General features: G+C 36.6%; 1 protein-coding gene across 5 annotated transcripts in view; it reads right to left on the bottom strand.

Annotated features, from left to right (window-relative positions):
* Window positions 1-19,063, bottom strand: part of BCLAF1 (BCL2 associated transcription factor 1) — a 30,688-nt gene extending 11,625 nt beyond the window's left edge. For 3 of the 5 annotated variants that reach the window (XR_007133514.1, XM_047770118.1, XM_047770120.1), the window contains exons 1-9: window positions 18,921-19,063; window positions 12,972-13,075; window positions 10,653-10,766; window positions 8,912-9,823; window positions 7,035-7,700; window positions 6,713-6,882; window positions 4,241-4,346; window positions 2,567-2,651; window positions 72-247 (exon numbers count right to left, since the gene is read on the bottom strand). Coding sequence is in view for 4 of the 5 variants with exons in the window: in XM_047770118.1 (XP_047626074.1) it covers window positions 72-247; window positions 2,567-2,651; window positions 4,241-4,346; window positions 6,713-6,882; window positions 7,035-7,700; window positions 8,912-9,823; window positions 10,653-10,756 (2,219 nt within the window). In the remaining variant the exon portion in view is untranslated. The remainder of the gene's footprint in view (window positions 1-71; window positions 248-2,566; window positions 2,652-4,240; window positions 4,347-6,712; window positions 6,883-7,034; window positions 7,701-8,911; window positions 9,824-10,652; window positions 10,767-12,971; window positions 13,076-18,920) is intronic. The other 2 variants (XM_047770119.1, XM_047770121.1) reach the window with 1 other exon arrangement.
* Window positions 19,064-20,704: the final 1,641 nt, after the last annotated feature.

Below are 20,704 nucleotides of genomic sequence, written 5' to 3'. Positions count from 1 at the left end.
AGCAATTAAGCTGACAATTATTAAAGGCTAATTAGAAGCTATAACCTAACTCGGACAGTTTTAACAATTACCTGTCATCTTTGTAAGATTTGTATTCCTTGTAATCTTTTGGAGTTTTTTCTTGCTTTCTTGATCCACTGGATTCCCTGGAGCCCTTGGAATCCCCCCGTTCTTTACTTCTTTCTTTTCTCCGACGATCAATGTCATGCCGAAGGTCAGCAGAATCACACCTTAATTTTTTATCTCCCTATAAAAGACAGATGTAAAATACAGATTTCAGGGAAAGCACAGAGGAAAAAAAAAATATATAGCCAAATTTTATGCCAGTTTCTAAGCTGGCATTTTAGTATCAAAAAAGTATGAATCATAATATACTATTTCCATACTTAGTTTTCATTTAAAAATGTACTTGATGTTTTCACTCAACATTTGTGTACTCAAGTACAATGGGACTGGGGAAATCATTAAAAGCTAATTATCTTTAAAATGTCATAGGTTTTTATTCAAAGCAATCCACAATAAACTTTTCATACAGAAAAATGATATAATTATTTTTTCCACTCAGCACATCCTCAATTATCATCCTTTGAAATAGCTTTTTAAAAAAAAAAATGGTTGAAAAAACAATAGAGATTATACTCAGTTGTGGATGTAGCCATCTGCCTATAAAGTTAAGGGATCCTAAAGTATGGTTCTCATTATTTAAGCCTCATTATCATCAAGCTCTTCCCAAATAAGTTGACCAGCCCAACAAAAACCACTTCAAAAGTAAATACTCTGTAATTTTCATTAACATGCAAGCAGAATATGATTAATGAAACCATGTGAGGTTAAACAAGGGTAGAAACAAAGCCAGAAAGATATTATTCCCAATCCTGTTCTCAGTATCTTGGGCCATATACTGCCCTTTCTCAATTCAGGTATTGCAACGGACATTAGTTTAACTGGGTCACAATTCACCTCCTTCTTGTTCCATTGCTTTTTCAAATACTATATAATTTAGGAAGATGGAAAGAGGCATCTAGGAATGAAGAAAAATTATACATCAGTAAGATGCTAAGCAATGTGGACATCCTCGCTAGTATTCAACAATAAGAAGTACTTACTCTGGGAAGTCTAGTTATAATGTTCATAAACAGTCATAAAACTGATAGTATACATATACCTCCAAATGATATCAACTACTCACCTATTTGCTCCCAGGTAACAAGAAAAATCTAATCAAGAGCAAAAACCTTCCTATTCACCTAGTGAATACCTTATTACTGAGCCCATGAGTAAGTAAAAGATCAGTGAAAGTACTTTATAAACACCAAAGTGGGTATACATTAAGTACATAGTACTATATGTATGTTAATTATTCATTCAGATAGGAAGATAATGGATAAAAAACAAAGTCACATTCTCTGGTCCTTCCATCAGTTATCACTATTTTCTCTCCTCTAGATCAAAATCTGGTCTGAGGAATAAAGAGAAGCAAGAAATTCACTCATTCTCTCAGAGCACAAGGATAGGCTAAATTGCAGGCAAGACAAATTAACCAACACCGACCCCAATGTACTGGAAGTAAAAGTCAAAATTAGCATTCACTTCTCAGGATCTGGTTATCCAAAATCAATGTGTCCCATGCAAAGAAACCACTTTCTTTCTAAGCTCTAAATTTCTTATCTAATAAGTTAATAGCATGCATAATTTAAAAGCTTATATACAACTGTTAATAACAGCTTTTAGTAATAAAAGTGCCAATGTTTTCATAACATCCCAATTATTCAACAACTCTGCAAAACAGATGTACTGTCATTTTTCTTATTAGAAAACCAATGTCCAAGAAACTAATTCCTTTCCTAATAACACAGCCAGTACTCGGTGATGGCCAGAATTGGGACCAAGCAATACTCTTCCAAATCCCCTAACATTTTCAGTTTGTTTCAAAAGAGTTGCTCCACATTATGGCTAGAGTTTTATATAGCCTGTCATATAGACTAATCCACCTAGAAAATGTCAATTTCAAATTATCCATAAATCGGAAACCGCTTAACAACTGAATTTCATTCTCAAAGAGTCCCCCTACCCCAACACCAGTCATTCACAGGCTCCTTTCTCAAGTTTTAAAATCATTCTTCTCCCCAATCCACAAATACTCCAATAGTGACAGTTTTTGTTCCAAATGTTCATTTGTAAACCAGTTCTTAGAATGCTTATTTCTTAGTCCAGATCAAAAATGCCCAGTAGCATGGAGATTACTTCTTGCTCTCTCTGTGAAGAACCTAGAGATATTAATTTAGGTACACATAAATCAAGGAATACTTATTCTGGCTCATCCATTTCACCTTTGTCTACTCACTGATTCTTTACCCTTTTCTTAGAATTAGTTCCTTCCTTTCATTAGTATATCAAAAAACTACTCTTGGTTTGGCTTAACTTCTTGTATATAAACACTACTATAAATATATATTATGTATTTACAAGTCAAAAATAGATGATATCCATAAACATTCTGCCTAGACAAACAGTATTATTAACTAAGCTTAGCTTAACATGAAAAAAAAGTCCATTCAAAACATACCTTTTGATTTTCTTCTTTAAAAACTCTCTCTTCCCCCGCTAAACGGGTATGCTTCCTCAGGGCACTTGGAGAGATGTCAATTCTCCTTTAAGTAAAATAAAGTCTATTTGTAGTGACATGAACTTTATGGTTCCAAAAATTCCTAAAATTATCCATTTTGTGAAAGAAATACTAAACAGTTGTTTCTCGCCCAATCAACTAATTTAACATCGCAAGATTATTAATCTAATTCCTAATTAATAAAAACTGTATTTAATAAAAATGAATTAAAATGCTTCAACCAAGTTATTTCTATATAGAAATGAAGCCTGATCTTTTAAAACATCAAACTTATTTTAAGCCATAAAAAAACAAAAAAATAATGGATGTGTGTATAACTGAATCACTCTGTTGTACAGCAGAAATTATCACAACATTGTAAACTGACCACAACAAAACTTTTTTTAAAAAAGGAAACCATGTTTTGGAGTTCCCATCATGGTGCAATGAAAACGAATCTGACTAGAAACCATGAGGCTGAAGGTTCAATCCCTGGCCTTGCTCAGCGGATTAAGGATCTGGCGTTGCCATGAGCTGTGGTGTAGGTTGCAGACACAGCTTGGATCCAGCGTTGCTGTGCTTCTGGCATAGGCTGGTGGCTACAGCTCCAATTTGACCCCTAGCCTGGGAACCTCCATATGCCCAGATGCAGCCCTAAAAAGACAAAAGTAAAAAAAATTTTAAAACAAGGAAAACATGTTTTGATTAAACTGAGTATTATCATTTTAGTGTCAATCACTCTACAATTACATCATTATCCCCAAAGAACATATAAATAGGGTTATTTCTTATGTATCTCCATAATATTTACATATGCAGGGGCTCTTTTATTCTATGGCTTTCCTTGCCTTTTTAAACTAGTGTCAGTTACATCTTCTTAGTGCTTCTTCAGCAGTCACTGCCAAAAACCATACCTACCATGTACTGAGCACTGAATTACATACTTTATAACCAATACTACTAATTGTCACCACTACTCTGCAAAACAGGCACTGTTATCCTTGTTTGTAGATGGAAAAAGCTAATGTTCAGAGATAATGCAATTAAGTGAGAGCACAAGAACTTAAACATAATTGATTTCAAAGTTCATGATCTTTTCGTGAGAAATGATTCTCTCACCAAGCATTTTTACTTTACAAACTTACTAGAAGTAAATTAAACGCAAGGGTTACTTTACTCTAGGCATCCAACCCCCTCCCAAAATACATATGTGTTAACTATTTAATTCCATACTGGAAAGTGATAGAGTCAGTATTTTAAGTTCTACCAACCAATTTAAACCAAATGAAACTGAAAATTAAGAAGAAACAGTTAACTACAAACTTTTCAAAACTGGAAATACACACACACTTTTTTTTTTTTTGTCTTTTTAGGGCCACACCCACAGCATATGGAGGTTCCCAAGTCAGGGATCGAATCTGGGCCGTAGCCACTGGCCTACAGCACAGCTAGAGCAATGCCAGGTGCAAGCCACATCTGTAACTTACACGACAGCTCACAGCAATGCTGGACCCTTAACCCACTGAACAAAGCCAGGGATCAAACACACATCCTCATGGATACTACTCAGGTTCATTACCAGTGAGCCACAACAGAAACTTCCTCAAAACATTTTTACATGCCCAGTATACATACCTATGTATCTCAGGGCTCTTTTGCCGGGTACTATGTTCTTCTGTGGCTTTCTGATACGAAGTGAATCTCTCGTTTAGGGTCATTGCAGCTGATTTGAAGTATTGCTCTGTTGATTTAGGAGAAATACTGCCCAATTAGTTATCTTTGTCTTAAGAGACATTTTCATTTGTGACAGAAGGGTATGTAGCAGGTGAAAAGAAAATAAAAATACTCAAGAAACCTAGCAGAAGAGAACCAAGTGTTACGAAGAACTCCTACCCTGTCCCTTTTAACTTACTGTACCTCAACAGGTAACTAATCCAAAGCTCCTCACAGGTCCTTGTCAATATTACATATAATCCAAGAACAATAAATATATTAATTTGAGAGTCTCTAATTCCATCTTGATAATGCACTACAATTCCTCAAACAGAACAAAAAGGAACAAAAATATGTCCATGTCCTTAAGCCTTGCCAATAAGAACCAATGAAGTTAACTTCAAGTAATCATTTTCAGAAAACAAAAAATAATGAAATAACTACACAGCTGGTTTTACTAAAATATTATTTCATCAAAAACTATGTTGACAACAAAAACTATATTTAAGAAAAAACCAAATACTCCCATTTCAGCTGGAAAAGTATTCTTTAAATCAACTAACACTCACTAATTACTCCCCAAATCTGGCATCTTGGCAAACCTGACAGCACATATGGTATTACTGTCTGGTCTTTGAACAATTTTACAATTAGTAATATCAATACTGATTAGTTCTTAAACCATTTCAAGATATGCTGTAGATGTACTATAGAAAGACGCATAAAGTCATGAAATGTTACATTACGAAGCAAGCTATCTGCTTAACAGGTCAACATACATCTGTGTCAACTTACCGCCCAATATCCAGCACATGTCTCATAACCAATCATTAAAACTTGAAACGGCCACTACAAGGGTAGTGCCTCAATCATAATTCCATGAAACCCAGGAATTTGAGCTAGCAACTCAGTTTTTATGCCATTTTTGCCAGGAAGACAGAAGATTCAACTTTGCCTGTATCTTTCAACAGCTATTTTACTTTGAAACATGGATTTGCCATTTCAAAACATATTCCAGGACCTAGTTACAATGAAAAAGAAAACATCACTGGGCATTTTCAGCTCTGTATTACGTAAGAGCTGTTCAGATCGGTTGCACAATACCAATAATGAAACATAACTACAGTTCTTTAAAAAAAAAAAAAAAGAAAAAAGAAAAAAAGAAAACGAAAAAAGAAAAATTTTTATCAAAACCTGATCTCAAAATTCAGCAATAAATTGTAAAATGTGGAGACAGGTCAAAAAAAGGTGAAAAAAGAAAAAATGTTAATGATTCATATTCTATGTACCACAGTAATATGGTCATACTGGTTCACAAACCTAGTTATAGCCAAATAACAAAACTCTTTTGTTACCATGCTTAAATAATTACAGTCAAAAAGAAATTCATTAACTATTCACTGTTTTGAAATATCAAGTGCAATAAAGAATTTGCTAGTGACAAGTTTCAGCTATTATAATGAGTTATTCTCATGTCCAAAGACAAACTTTTCAAAAAACGGCTTTTAAGAGCAACAGCCACAGAGATTCCTGGGTAAGAACCTATTTCAAAGTAAACTGCCTTTCAAACACAAAAACAAAATAATAAAAACAAAATCTATTTGCCCAAAAAATCACACACTGAAACCTTTGAAAATAACTACTAACTTTGAAACTAAAATTACACACACTGGTGAAAACAGAACATCATTACTTTAGCTGAAATGACCACCCTTAACATCTTTCGGACCTAAAGAAATGTCATCAGCATTATCCTAATTAATCACTATTCATGGAATTGCTACTTATCTAACATACGTTTAAATTTCTAGGTTTTTCCCCTTTATAGGTCCTAATAAATTTTTTTCTAATTAATCATATAAAAAAGCCAAGTATTATAACAAATTAAGTAACACAAAAATAAGACAGGAAATACCGTTTTTTCCACTGGTTTTAAGTTTCTTTAAAAGTTGAAAAGAAACTCAATAAATAAATAATGGTACCAATATTGTCTCACTTTGTATAAATCTATGCCAGGAGTACATTATCACAAGCCATATGCATACAATGAAAGACAATCTATCCATAAGCACTCTGCACTTCAAACACAGTATGATGGCACATGTCAAAGACTTTCAGCATTAAATAGATCTAACATGTTTTATTATGATAAAGATCTTTAGGATATGTTTTAATTCTACTTAACATTTCAATTACTTTTTATTAAATAATACTTCCATGGGTTTTAATGCTAACAGGACTGATAGCTCTTTCATGAAACTATACTGCTCCAAAATATTAACAGCATCCACATATACTTTCTAGCCCTGGAATGCATTAATCATTACACGTAACTGTTCACTTTATTATTTGTAAGATAAATTTAAATCACAACACTAAACATACTAAACATACCTTTAACATGATGAACCAAGGACACAATGTGTTGAATAAATGACTCTGAAGTGCTTTTGCTGGCCTGTGGCAACTTAATGTGGTCAAAGATGGATCGGAATTCTTGCTCCTTCTTGACAGAATGGACAAGTGTACTAGCAAGTAGCCTGTCTTTAGTCAAGGAAGCAGGTCTGGAATATATCGGTAACAAACAGACACATACAAACAAAATATACAGTTGGTTTGAATATGAAAACACCAAGTATGTTCAAAAAATAAGATAATTAACTGGAGTATTAACTAACCACCCACCAATTATTTACTGGGTATCAATGTGGATTACCTGTTAGAATCATCAAGAGGAACAGGTGCCATTTTGAGTTTGACTTCAGGACGATGAGAATCACTGGCTATCATTTTGATCCTAAGTGGGCTCTCCTCTCTGAAGGTAGATTTCTCTCGTGCATCCAGATTCTTGTGTAGAGGGGGACTGTAATCAAAGAGGTCTTTGAGCTTTTCAGACTTTACCTGCTCAGGTGACTGAGTTTCTTTCTTCACTGTTATTCTCTCAGAATTTTTGTCGTCTTCTTTGTGCTTCTCTTTTGTAGTGCTAGGCCTTTCCACTACATATCCAGTCTCTTTAAGTTTATAATTTTTTTCTTCTCTAAATCCATCACTTTCTCTATTGCCTTTCAATGATACTTTGGACTTGTACTTGGATCCTTCCTCCTCAGTATTCCGGTGAGACGTAGTAGCAAAATTTTTACCCTGATCTGCAAGAACTGACTTCCTGAACTGTCTATAATCCTCTGTCTCCTCTGTGTCATCCCCTTCCGAATCATTAAATTTTTGTTTTCCAGACTCTTTATCACTGAAGTAATCTAGAGCTTCCTGATCTTCCCATTCTCCCTCTGCCCTCCCTTTCTCTGATCCTTTCTCCTTTGGAGCCTCTTTATCCCTGGTATTACCCCTATCAAGCAGGAATACTCTAGACTCTTCATCTGTGAACCTGTGAATAAGCAAAGAAGAGGATGGTAACTCTGGATTGCATTCTTTGTGGATCACTTGCATACTTAAATGTGCTGTCCAATACCACAGGACCAATAAGAGGAAAAAACCCTACTGAAAGTGCTTTTTCAGATTCCACTTTCAAAAAGCATTAAAAGCATCCATATAGCTTATATACTGAGTTTTTAAATAAATTTACATATTAGACTTTCTAAAGTTTAAAAAAGTAAAGCCATTCTCAAAGAACTGTTCTTTTTAGACAGTACTTTGTCTGCACTAACAAATCCAAATTTCCAGAGATTCTATAATGTACAACACAGCTTAAGTTTAATTTCTGAGGCTAAAAACCACTAATAAAATACACTTATCTAGTAGAATTCTACTTATATACTCAAAATTTCAGACTATTTCACTTATCTACTAATATAAATATTAGAATTCAAAAAAATGACCTCAATGTAGCTTATATTACATGTTTAATATTCTATCTAAATCATGGAATAGTTCTTATATACTTTGCAGTAGAAAATGATTTCTGGCAATGTTAAGTAGAAACTCTGTGTCTGTTCAGTAAGAGTATTAATTTTAGGTTACATAGTGCTATACCATAAATAGTATGCTTGCTGTAATTCCTCACTTATAAATCAAGCACACTACCTTAGCAATCCATTCTCATTAAGTTTTTTAGCAACCCTTAGCGACGCTTGAAATTTAAACCAAGTATCTCTGAAATGTTACTATAGTAAGAAATACCATTTGTTATCTTTTCTACAGTCAAGCAGATTCAATAAAAATTGACAGCTGGACTGTATAATACCACATGAGAACAGGCAATATACCTGCATTATTTATGTAGATCACATCATAACAGTGAAGAGAACAAAATGCTTTAGCCCATATAAAATCATTCTCTAAACTTTTACTGTTTTTACAGCACGTTAACCATTAGTTATATTAGTCAATTTCCCACTTACATTCTTAATTCTGGGCTGACTAAAAATGGATAAAATAAAGAGGAGGAATATGAATTAGTTTCTATTAAAACAATTCACTTCCAAAGTTAACCAGATGTTAAGTAAAAACAATTTGGAATTACAAAGAACAAAGTCATAAGCAAAAACAGCTAAATATACATCACAATGCAATTTTAAGTCTTATAAACCTAGAGAAGAATTAATATTATAATCTAATTTTTTTTACTTTAGTTCTTACCTTTTCAAGAATTTTCCTGTCTTTGCAGTGTCCTGATCGCCACCATCAGGATAAAATGAGGAACGTCCCCTAGCCTCATCTCGTGGAGCATTTTGTGGTGTGATTGTCTTTGCAGGGCTTCTTCGTGATGGTATGTGATGAATTGGACTATTCTGAGAAGGACTGTATCGACTAGATCCATTTCCAACAGAACCAGACCTGGACCTTTCAGGACTATGCTGAATGGAATGTGAATGCTGAGAGGGGGTGTTCTTTGCAGAGTGGACTGTACTGAGCATGGGGGCATCAGAGCAAGATGAACTCTGACTAGGTGGTGTAGCAATAGGTGATGGGCTATGGGGTGATCTGGGACTATTATCATAAGCTGAAAGGCCAGGCCAAATATCACCAGATGTGGCTGATGATTTATTAAACTCATCGATAGATTCAGACGGGTCATGTTCAAATGTATCTTTCGGTTCTTCCTGTGATTTATTTTTCAAAGGACTCTCTTCTTGGGGCTCCCCTTCGGCTTTTTTGGTTTGTTTTTCCTGAGACCCTCGTCTTTTAGAGACAGGAGATTTGCTATACGGGGATGAAGAACGAGAAGAGGATGATCGTGGAGACCTAGAGGATCTGTATGACCGGCGAGATCTGCTTCGGGATCTTTGAGAAGAAACGGATCTTCTTTTTGGACTCCTGGAACGTGAACGACCTCGTCTAGGACTCCTAGAGTGTCTTCTATTCCAGACAGGTCTATATCCACCTCGATGATATCTACCTCCTCCTCCTTGATAATACCCTCTACCCCTTCCTCTGTACCCATAAGGTCGTCTCATTCCTCTATTATTTCTGTAATCTCGGCGGTAATCTCTAGAATAAATACGATCTCTACTACGAGATCTTGAATATGTCCTGGATCGAGACCTAGAACTAAAAATGAAATAAATATCAATGAAAAAAAAAATAAGCTATTCCATCCTATATTCTAAATACTTACAGTTGAATATAACATGCAAATAAACTGTCAAAGCTGAAAATGGACATTTTTTTAAAAGCCTTCATTTATATAAAAGTTCACTGTTTTCAATGAAGAACGTCTCAATTCTAAGGTAAAATTGGGAAAATAAAGGCCTCAGGAATGAAGGCATAGAAAACGGGAAAAACTGATGTCCAACAATATACCATACTAACAAATGAAAGTACATTTATGCAGGCATTTAAAGTGACAGCATAAAAGAATATTTAATGCCATGGAAGAATTTTCAGCAGTGAAATGCCACTGGCTAAATGCATACATAATGAAAAGTTAGGCCTAGAAAAATTATTAAATAGCATTAATTCTTAATCAGATTACAGTCCCTTTTATTTTAAACTTGTAGTTTCTATTTTCCATGCTCAGTATGTCTTACTATTTAAAGGAAGACAACCAGAAGTAATCATTTTTATACAAAAGAATAAACCTATTGAGACCACAGAGTCAGAAATTAAAACTACGAAAACAATATACAAAGACTCTTTACTGCCGGATAATTGTGAAATTATCCAATTCATCTCAACATTATAGCAACTGCCCCTTATATGCAGAAAATACATTCCAGGACTCCCAGTGGACTAACTCTAAACCAAGGTAACAACAGGTATAGGTCCATTTCACAGGATTCTGAGAATAAAATGTTAATAAATTAGCACTCTGTGTAAACACTCCTTAAGTATTGGCTGACAGATTATCATTCAAATAATTAAAAACACAGTAATTCACCTGTATCTCTTCTTTCTAGAGTGTGATCTTGATCTTGATCGAGAACTAGACTGTGATCTAGACTTTGATCTTGAAGAATGTGATCTAGAATTGGAGCGACCCATTTCTCTTCTCCTAGTCAAATGAGAAAGCAAAAACGGTTAAAATCACAATACGAGTGAAAAATTTTCAATTATTTCACTTATTTTCCGATACAATTTATAAGACTTAAGTTCCTCAAAGGGAATTAATTATTATTATTCTTTTCAAGTAAGTACTAAAAGTTAATTATCCCTGACTAAAACTGTATTTTCACCTGCATGACAGGTATTGTATACTGAAGACACAACAGAAGAGTTCTACAGACTGCCCCACCTATGTGCCTCAATCCAAAAAGGCAGCAGCTGCAAAAGCCAGAAAAAGCAATGGGATCAGACTGCAGCAGTATGTTAGATGTTATTCCATGCCTGATACAAATGCCTACCTCTCCTGCAAAAAAGATAAATAGCAGGAGTGTTACAGATGAGGAACCTGAAAAAACGGAAATCCAAGTGGCATAATAACTCAAAAAAAAAAAAAAAAAGAATAAACCTACCTGACTGTCATCATAAGTGCTTTATGGCTTTGAAATAGGACTAAACTGACCACTCCATGTATACAATACTGCTTGGAATGGTGATGGGTACTCACTCTCCTAGCAGAATAAAGGTCAGTAAGGCTCTGAACAGCTGGAGCCATGACTCTGCTTTCAAGTCATGACTGCAGAATAAAAATGGACTTATGTGACAAGTCTAGTTTACTCGGTAGCATTCTGGTGAGAAGATGAAAAAGGATAAAAGATGAAAAACTGGAGAAACTGCTGCAAGAAAGAGATATTGGAACTGTAAGAGAACTTTGGCACCAGCATTTTAACTTTTCTAAACACTACCTGATTATCTAATGCAACATTCAGTGCTCACTTACAGAAATCAGTAGCAGGCCTAACTGATTTAAAGATCTACTCTTAACAAAATTAAATAGACACATTTGACTCCCAAGTTTATTCCCGCTACAACTATTTCCAAATGTTCACTAACTTATATAAAACAAGTAAATTTTTTCCATAAAAACCAACTCACTAACCTCTCCTAATAGTCTGCAACTGCCGTATATTTAAACCATTTCTCCTACAACTAAATATGTTTTAAGGCACTTTATTTTACCCAGACTGTATTCAGTATTATGAAACAGTACTTACAAGTACTAAGATGAGCTGAATTATAGAAGAGGCAATGAGGTCTGAATACCTTCTCACCAAAAAAACTCCACATATATGACAAATTCAAGGGGTTTCAAATAAACATTTATTTCAAAATAAAACATAACTATCTTCAAGACAAATACCAGCTTTGTTTTTCTCACTCTTTTTTTTTTTTTGCCATTTCTTGGGCCGCTCCCACAGCATATGGAGTTTCCCAGGCTAGGGGTCTAATCGGAGCTGTAGCTGCCAGCCTATGCCAGAGCCACAGTAACTCGGGATCCGAGCCGCGTCTGCAACCTACACCACAGCTCACGGCAACGCCGGACTGTTAACCCACTAAGCAAGGGCAGGGATCGAACCCACAACCTCATGGTTCCTAGTCGGATTCGTTAACCACTGCGCCACGATGGGAACTCCTGTTTTTCTCACTCTTAATCCCAAGAAAGAAATATGTAAAGACAGTACTCCTCAGGGTTGTAAGGAGGATTAAATGAGTTGATACATGCAATATACATGTCTTGTACATAAGCAATCAACTTTACCTTAATACCCTGCTAAGAGGAAAAAAGCTATGTGATTGAACTCCTCTTGTATGCATAAAGTAAGATGAGTTAAATAAAGTTATTGTCTTATTTCTAAAGAGCTTTGTGTTTTGAGTCTTTAAGTAGATGTGTTTATAGAAGTAGAAGATGCAAACCTTTTCCTAAAACTAACTTTTAAAATCTCACTGATTTCATACGAGCCACCAAAACAAAAGCCTCAAACCACATTACTTTCAGTCAGTCTAAATCATGAATTCATGGGAGTTCCCGTCATGGCTCAGTGATTAGCGAATCCAACTAGGAACCATGAGGTTGTGGGTTCGATCCCGACTAGGAACTATGAGGTTGCAGGTTTGATCCCTGGCCTTGCTCAGTGGGTTAAAGATCCGGCGTTGCCAAGAGCTGTGGTGTAGGTTGCAGACGTGGCCCGGATCCCGCGGGGAGCAGTCCAAGAAATGGCAAAAAGACCAAATAAATAAATAAATAAATCATGAATTCAGTAGTCATATTTTCTCAAAAAAGTCAAAACTGGAAATTTGAAAAACAAATGCAACTTACCTTGGGTTTTATTCGGGATCAAGCAGTCAAGTGAAGTTTTTGAGATATTGTAAAACTCTTCCTGGAGAGAATGTTCTGAGAAATTAAACTCTAAATTCAAATTCCTAATAAAGATAAAAAAAAAGTTTGAATTAAAATAAATTAAAAATCCATTGTTTACAATACATCACACTTAGCACCACAATAAACTCTTAATAAAATAACTAAATATTTCAAGGAAGGGGAAATGGGTATAGAAAATAAATGTTTCAATCATAAAAGTTTAAAAGAACTTAACTTTTTTGGTTTTAATCAAAATGCAGCACTGCATTATGAAACTAAAGCACCTCTACTTTTTAATTTAAATACTTAAATTCTAATTTTAGCAACTTGGGCTTTAGAAAACTATGCTGTCATCCCATCAGAAAATTCCAAAGTGGCTAGCATAAGCGGCTATCTTGGTATGTCATATATCTAGAATTGGTATTCATAATGCTATAGTTTATAAGTTGAGTCTTTTAGTGCTCTGCTATTTATCTTATTCTCTCCTTGCTACTTCTTTCAGTTTAGTTTCATCAGAAGCTTTTTTAAATTCATATAACAACAATCACAGAAACTCTAAGCTTTGTGCCTAAAAGCATTTTGATACATCTACAGATGTTCCAATAAAAGAACAGCCAATAGATGAAACAAGTATCTACTGGAAGCAAATGATCTTCCTAAACTAATTTACCATTACGACGTAAATAAACTTAAATTTTGCACAAAATGTTAAGCAGTTTCAGTAGTCACTAAAAAGTTTAGCCTTATGAATAACATGCAGTGATTATCGATAACTGTGCAAAAGATAGTCAAAAAATACTAAGAGATCAGAAACTAAACATTACAAGATTGTACATGCCTATACTCAGTAAATTCATAAACCAGTTTAAATGAAAAAAAAAATTAATACAGAAATCTGAATCTTACCAAGCTGATACAATTAAAAATATGTAATAAAAATGAAAATACAAACTAAAAGAAATAAGATTAAATTAGTGAATGAAAACATGCCCCTTAAATACCCATAACCCTATAGCTGAGGGGATTAAGAAATTTGAACTTCAAGATAGGCAGGAAGAATAGGAACCCAGCAATTAAGGGAAATATACCAAAATAAAAATTAGCCCCCCCCCCCAAAAAAATCATGGATACAAAAACAAAAAGATTTCTAAAGTGCCTGCACGTTTAGTTTTAAAAAAAAATCAAATACCTCAAGAGGGCAGAGAAAAATTCTAATCTTCTAAACTGGTGTGTTATGAAACTATTCTGACCTAGAAGTCCAAAACTACTGATTCATTGCTGGAGGTGATACAAAGCTCATTTTAGCCAACACTTCCCCTAAACAATTCTAAAGCTCATTTTAATTTCTATATATCCAGAGAACCAGCTGCCAAATCTCTCTTTACTCCAACTCATGATTTTTTTTCAAGTTCTAAGAAAATACACACTAGAAATAGCAAAGTGAGGGAGGAGGGGCTGTAGGCTGTTAGGCTGGTAGATACACACTCTTGTTCATAATCTATATATTCAGGTATCCATACTAAGAACTCAATCTCATGTAAAAATATGACAATTAATTTAGTAATATTTATTTAATACAGTTTATAAATATTTAACATTTAAGAATGTGTTACTAATATTTAAGATAGTACGAAAACTATAATTGACTCACCTACTTTCTTTTTAAATGAAAGTCTACTATGTAGATTGTGCTAGATATTATGGGAGACGTGACTATTTAAAAGCTCCCTGCCCTCCAAAAAAAACCAAAACAAAACTAAAGGAACAGAAATCAACAAATCATTGCAAATCGTGTGCCTGCCAAGTACTGGCTAGGTCACTTTCAATAAAATCATCTCAACTACATATTTAACCCCATCTTTCAGCTGAAGGGAACTGCTTTCTGAATTCAAATTTACAAAGATGCCTATCAAATGCCAAACACTATTATTCTACTGTTGGAAATACAGCATTTTAAGTGAGACATTAAGTTCCCTACTCTCTTGGAGTTTATGTTCAAAGTGATGCACTAAGTGTGGAGAGGAGGACTATTAAAGTGGGTCCTTGGGCCCTCTTTAAGGAGGTAACAGTTAAAAGACAAGGAACATTGCAAGTATCCACCAAAAGCAAAGTATTCTAGACAAAGACACAAACTTAGCAAATTCAGGATAAAAAGGCCAGTAAGAAGACTGAGACACCGTGATCAAGGTGAGGGTATATAATACAAGGCAGGAGAGGGAGGAATGGATCAGAGCAAACAGTATCTAGTAAAATAGCCCAGAGTAAAGAGCCTAGATTGTTTTCTAACTGTGATGGGAAGGCCCTGGAAAGTCTGATCAGGGCAGACACACGATCACATTTATTTTTAAGATGGCTGCTGTGCAGCGCATGAACAACATGGAGACGAACAGGAAGACAAAGGAGAAGGTTGAAGTTCAATATAATGGTTGCCTGGATAAGGTGGCAGCAATAAAGACAGACAAAGGAGGCAAGTCCAGATTCTAGTTTAGAAGTAGAGTCAACGATACTTGCTCATAGGTTGTTAGTCAGAGCAGGGAGCAAGAAAAAAAAAAAAAAAACCAATGGTGCCCCAAGTTTTGGGCTCAAGGATTTAGAAGAAGCACAAATTTGGAAGAGAAAACAAGAGACTTGTTCACCCTTTCAGGCTGTCCACTGTCACAGAGTGTAAAACAGTTAATCCAGAATTTGACCAAGATCTCCTATGATCTTCAATACCCTTAAGGTACCTGATGGGGCCATAACCAAATATGCACTTCAAAATGGGAAATCAAACTTCCTTTACTATAACCAATATTATTTACTAAAAGACTAAAAAGAGAATAAATTGCTTCACGCACTTTTATCCAATTGATTCATCACCCAGTGAGGAACACAAGAGAATAAGCCAGGCTTTATTCTTTAAGGAAAATTATTAAATATCTAACAGAGCCTATCATTTATGGAATAATACATAACAATCAGCTAGAACACATGTGATGAAAAGAGCAAAGATAACCGGACTTAAAAAAATACAGGAGGTGAAGCTCCCCAAAATAGATTCTTTAGGTCACCCTATCAAGCACACTTGAGCCAAGTCTTAATTTCAGCATATTCAGGGAATTTGGACTCCAGATTTTTGTAAACATCTGTTGCTATTCACATCTTTAATAATCCTAAAAATAACATCCTGTGACTATTACTCCAATAGACTAGACTGGAAATTCTGGCTTGACCAACACTGGACAAATTACCTCAATCTCTTTCAGTTTCAGTTTCCACAGATATGAAATAAGACTAATGATGGTACTTACTCATAGGTTTAAGGTTAAATGAACCAAACTAATGAATGTAAATAGCTTAAAGTTTGGCACATGGTACACCCTCAAACGTTAACTGTCATTATTGGTAAAAGCGGTCTGTGACAGTCTTTTCTGCCATTTACCTATCAGTTGGCTTCAAGTGATTTCTATAAGTAAGTTTAGTATTTTCAATATAGCATTAATCAGCATTATTAAAAAAGTCAAGAAATGCTTAATAAAATGATGGAGTTTTGCTTTAAAATACTCCAGGAAAAAAGCAAGTTAATATTAAAATTGGTAAATGCTGATATTTATAAACCCAGATGATGAGAAAAGAGTTCTGAGATTCTACTTTGCTGCTTGAAAATTTCCATAAGTAAAACAGCTTTTAAAAAATGACAGGCTTAGTCACAAATTTTTAGTTCTTTGTCCAGCTTCTTATCACCCTGCTTTAAAAAAAAAACAAAAAGGGAGGGTTGGAGGGCACACAGAACTAAGAAAAAGAAAACTTGCATTCCAGACGAGGTTGTGCCACTCCCTGGTTCAAGTGGCCTTAAAAAGTTTTCTACCCTTTTGGCCTCCACTTCGTAAATGGAGAAATACTGGATCAAGTAAAATTAAAGTGTCTGAAAAACTCCAAAATAATTTACAAATGTAGGCCTGTATTATTATTACATTGTTTGTAGATTGCTCCCCCACCCTCAGCCCTGGGAACAAATAAAATATTTATAAAATACTTAAGACTCTGAGGTAACACTGATGACCATTAAGAAAGTGGAATTGAACAATGAACAAGTTCTTAACTTTACAACCTCAACATTTACACTTACTACCCAGAAATAAGTTGGGCTTCTTGATTCCCTTATCTACTTCGTTATTAAATAAATTACTGTAAATTATACAGTAGAATTCGACTAGTATTTGACTAAAAATGATTTTGAATGTCGTTTCTGGAGGAAATTCCCAATCCAAAGCTCCATGTAGAAATGAAAAGACTTTCTCCATTTCTACAAGTCTTTCCTCACATAGTTAATCTAGTACAGCTAGGTGCCCACGAAAGTCATTCAATAAATAATACCTGAGCCTAACAAATGCCAAGTTTTTACAGGTCTCTCTCCAAGTCCTAAAACATCATTGTTCTTCCAAGTCAAGAATCAGCTCTCGCCAAAAAATTTCCTTTGCTACTATTTTAATTATATGAAATCAAGGGGGATTCCAGTGTCTACCACAATGTAACAGTGAAAGAGTAGTACTGTTAAAACAAGATGCTAATGCCATCAGTACATAGGCTTTAGGTTGTTCACCAGGAGTTATTTTAGACACCCAAACCTTAGCATCAATTAGTTACTGCAAATTAACTAGGATCACAAAAAAATGCAAATAAACTGGTAGCAGATTTTCTTATGTAAAGGTTCTTTATTGTCTACACTGCAATCGGAATTCCCCAAAAAATTTTGCTTCTTAATACCAAAAAAAAAATTTTAAAGGTGCTGCTGCAAAAACATACAAGTCTGAAGTAGCTACTTACGTCATTTGCCTCCAACTTTAGTCTCTATTTTTTCAATTCTAAAATGCTTTTTTAAAAAAAAGTTTGACGTAGAAAAGTAGCTGCCAGTACTGCTGCTTGATTTTAACAAGTCTTAAGCATAAATAAAGTCAATTAAAGACTTATGATGAGGGCAAAGTCCCTAATCTCAACTCACCACTCTCACCCATTTATACCAACTTTACCAATCACGGCTGCAACAACATCTCTAACACGGTACAAAGGGCTGAATCTCTTATGAAAGGCAATGGCTTCGCTGATACTACAGAAGAACTGCCCTTTAGGCCTGAGGGTGGCAGGGCCACTCTTACTCAGATCCATCGGTTAAGGCCCATTACCCAAGCTAGGAAATGTAACTAGGCACCAACTCCTAGAGTCAAGAGTGCACTGTCGCTTCAAAACAGTTATCAGGGGAACTCGAAGAGATTAACCACGAAAAAAATTTTCCTGTAACACCGAGGACCAGATTCCATGGTCATTAAAAGCTGAACAAAGTAGGATAACAAAAACTAGGGGTAAACCGACAGGAAGGGTAAAGCCTGGGAAAAGAAGTTTAAAGACGACACGAAAAGGGGCTATCAGGTTAGTTATTCTATCAAAAGCCCCAAGGCCTAGAAGAAGGGTGACGATTCCAGCCAATGAGAGGCGAACACAAGTTACACCTCGGGCCGCCTCCGGAGCCGTAGGCGGGGAAGGGAGAGGAGGAAGCGCGCGCGCGCGGGGCGAGCGTTCGGTCGGGCACGCGCAGGGGTCTGGACCGAGGAAATGGGGGAAGGGTTGAAGAGGGAAATCTGCGCAAGCGCATGGGAAGGCCGCGCGGTCTGTGGGTCGCAGGCCAGACTTGCCGCCGCGCGCGCGCGCGCACCGTTCTCGCTGCTCACCCCACCCCCCTCAACCTTTTCGGCCCGTGGTGCCTCGAAAACCTGAAGGAACCTGACGGAGAAACGCATAAATAACGGCGTAACGTCTCCTGGATCGTCTTGTCGCCGCCAACCCACCCGTCCCAACAAAAGACTCAACAATAGTGACTCCTCGTCGACATTCACTACCCTTTGAGTGATTTGAATGAAACGCAAGGCCTACCTGCCACGCCGAAATACGGTTCCCAGGACTTATCTCCGTTGTAACTACACAGCGGCCATTTCCCGACTCAAGCACGGGAGGAAAACCATAGAGGTATCTTCGACGCGCTTGCTCGTCTCCGTCACTTCCGATTTGGGGCGTGGCCTCCGGTGCCGCTAAATATCTGGACAGGCCCCGCCCACCGCCCCGCCCTAAACCGGCTCCCTGGCCGCTGTTAAGATGGTTCCTGAGGCCTTCTGGGACGTCGCGTGGCTAGTCTCGCGCGAGGATATAGTGGCTCCGCCTTCCGGCCTTCAGCAGCCTCCTGCGCCAGGGTGGCGGTAAACTGTGGGAGGGGTGTTTTGCTAGGCCGTGCGGTCGCCAGTCCGCAAGGTAGAATGCGCTTGCGTCTCTGCATGGCATCAGAGGAACTTCTGACTTCTCTGTCGCCCCGACGTTTTCCTCGTCTGGTGCGTTCTTTATGTGGGGCGAGCTTAGACCACGCCAGAAACAGAAAACTTCACACTGAGGAAAAGACGCGGAGGCAGGCGGCATCTCTACTCGCACACCGCGTCTCTCCTCACCAGGAAGCGCCGAGTTTCTTCCCGGACGCCAACTGGAAACTAAGAAGTGTCGGTTATGATAGAAAATATGCCAAGGCTCAGTAGAAAAATGGCCACGACTTAAGTCCCCTTCTTGAGTGGCCTCACACCAACTGTACTCCCTGTAGCGGGGTTCACGCCGCAGTACTCCCGAGCGGCTTAGACCGTCTTGGCGGATTGCGTCAGAGGATGCCTCTTTTCCTCGGACATTGTTAAAAAGCATCACCACCTAGGCTCCTAGGGACGTTGGCACAAGCATAAAAATAAAGCAGGGCACAAAGCGTAACAATCGGTTATGCTGGCCAAGAAGCAGCCTAATCTGTCAAAAATATAAATCAAATTATAAATAAGCAAGACATTTGATTTGGATAGAATTTCAAATAAGAGCCGTAGCACATTTTCTGTTAGTATTTAGATGCGTTTAACTCCTTAGGGCCTAAAATGGTTATGTCTTTGAAAATGTTTATGATCGTGAACTACCCTAAGGGATTTCTAGGTTGTGAAACCAGTCTTCTGTTAGTTAAATACAGTACAATATTGTAAATACAATACAATATTGGGCCCTAGTCGTGAATTTAACACGGCGCTTAAATTCTCTTCTCACAATCCAGTTTATCAGCCCAACTAGAAAAAATACCTCATATGCACGGGATGAATTCTCAGTTGTCTCTAGTACAGCCTGCTCTCCACCACCACCATCAGAATGTGGAAGCCTTAATCTTTGGCCTGTGTGGTGCACTGGTAAGTCCCAGGCATTTAGTAGGTGCTCAGCAAATATTTGTTGAATGGATAAACTATATTTAAAAAAAAGAAAAAAACAAAAAAAAAACCCTAACCATTGATGGCTATTCTGTGGTAAAGGGGGGAGGGGACCCCTTAGGGCTAAAAGCTCCTAAACATGTTTTAAAAAAATAAACCGAAATCTAACTGGAGTGCTTTGCAGGCTAGGATATTATCTTAAGCCTTTCTCAGCAATTCTATTGCAAATGCATTGAAAATGAAGCTACCTTTCTATCTGAAGCAGTATAACTGTGCTTTTAAATAACTTGTAATAGCAAAGAAGAGGATATACATTGGAACAAATCCTTTAATAAAAAGCAGTCCAGGCTTCTCTTGAACTAGGTCCATTTGGTATGTGATACTTGCTTTTACCAACCTCCAAAACTGGAAGATAGTGATTTGAGATCATGTTTTATGTACTTC

Source organism: Phacochoerus africanus, chromosome 2 (genome assembly GCF_016906955.1).
Source record: "Phacochoerus africanus isolate WHEZ1 chromosome 2, ROS_Pafr_v1, whole genome shotgun sequence".
In the NCBI taxonomy this organism is placed as follows: Eukaryota; Metazoa; Chordata; class Mammalia; order Artiodactyla; family Suidae; genus Phacochoerus; species Phacochoerus africanus.
Note: the sequence above shows the minus strand (reverse complement) of the source record. Positions and strands in the feature narration are given on the sequence as shown.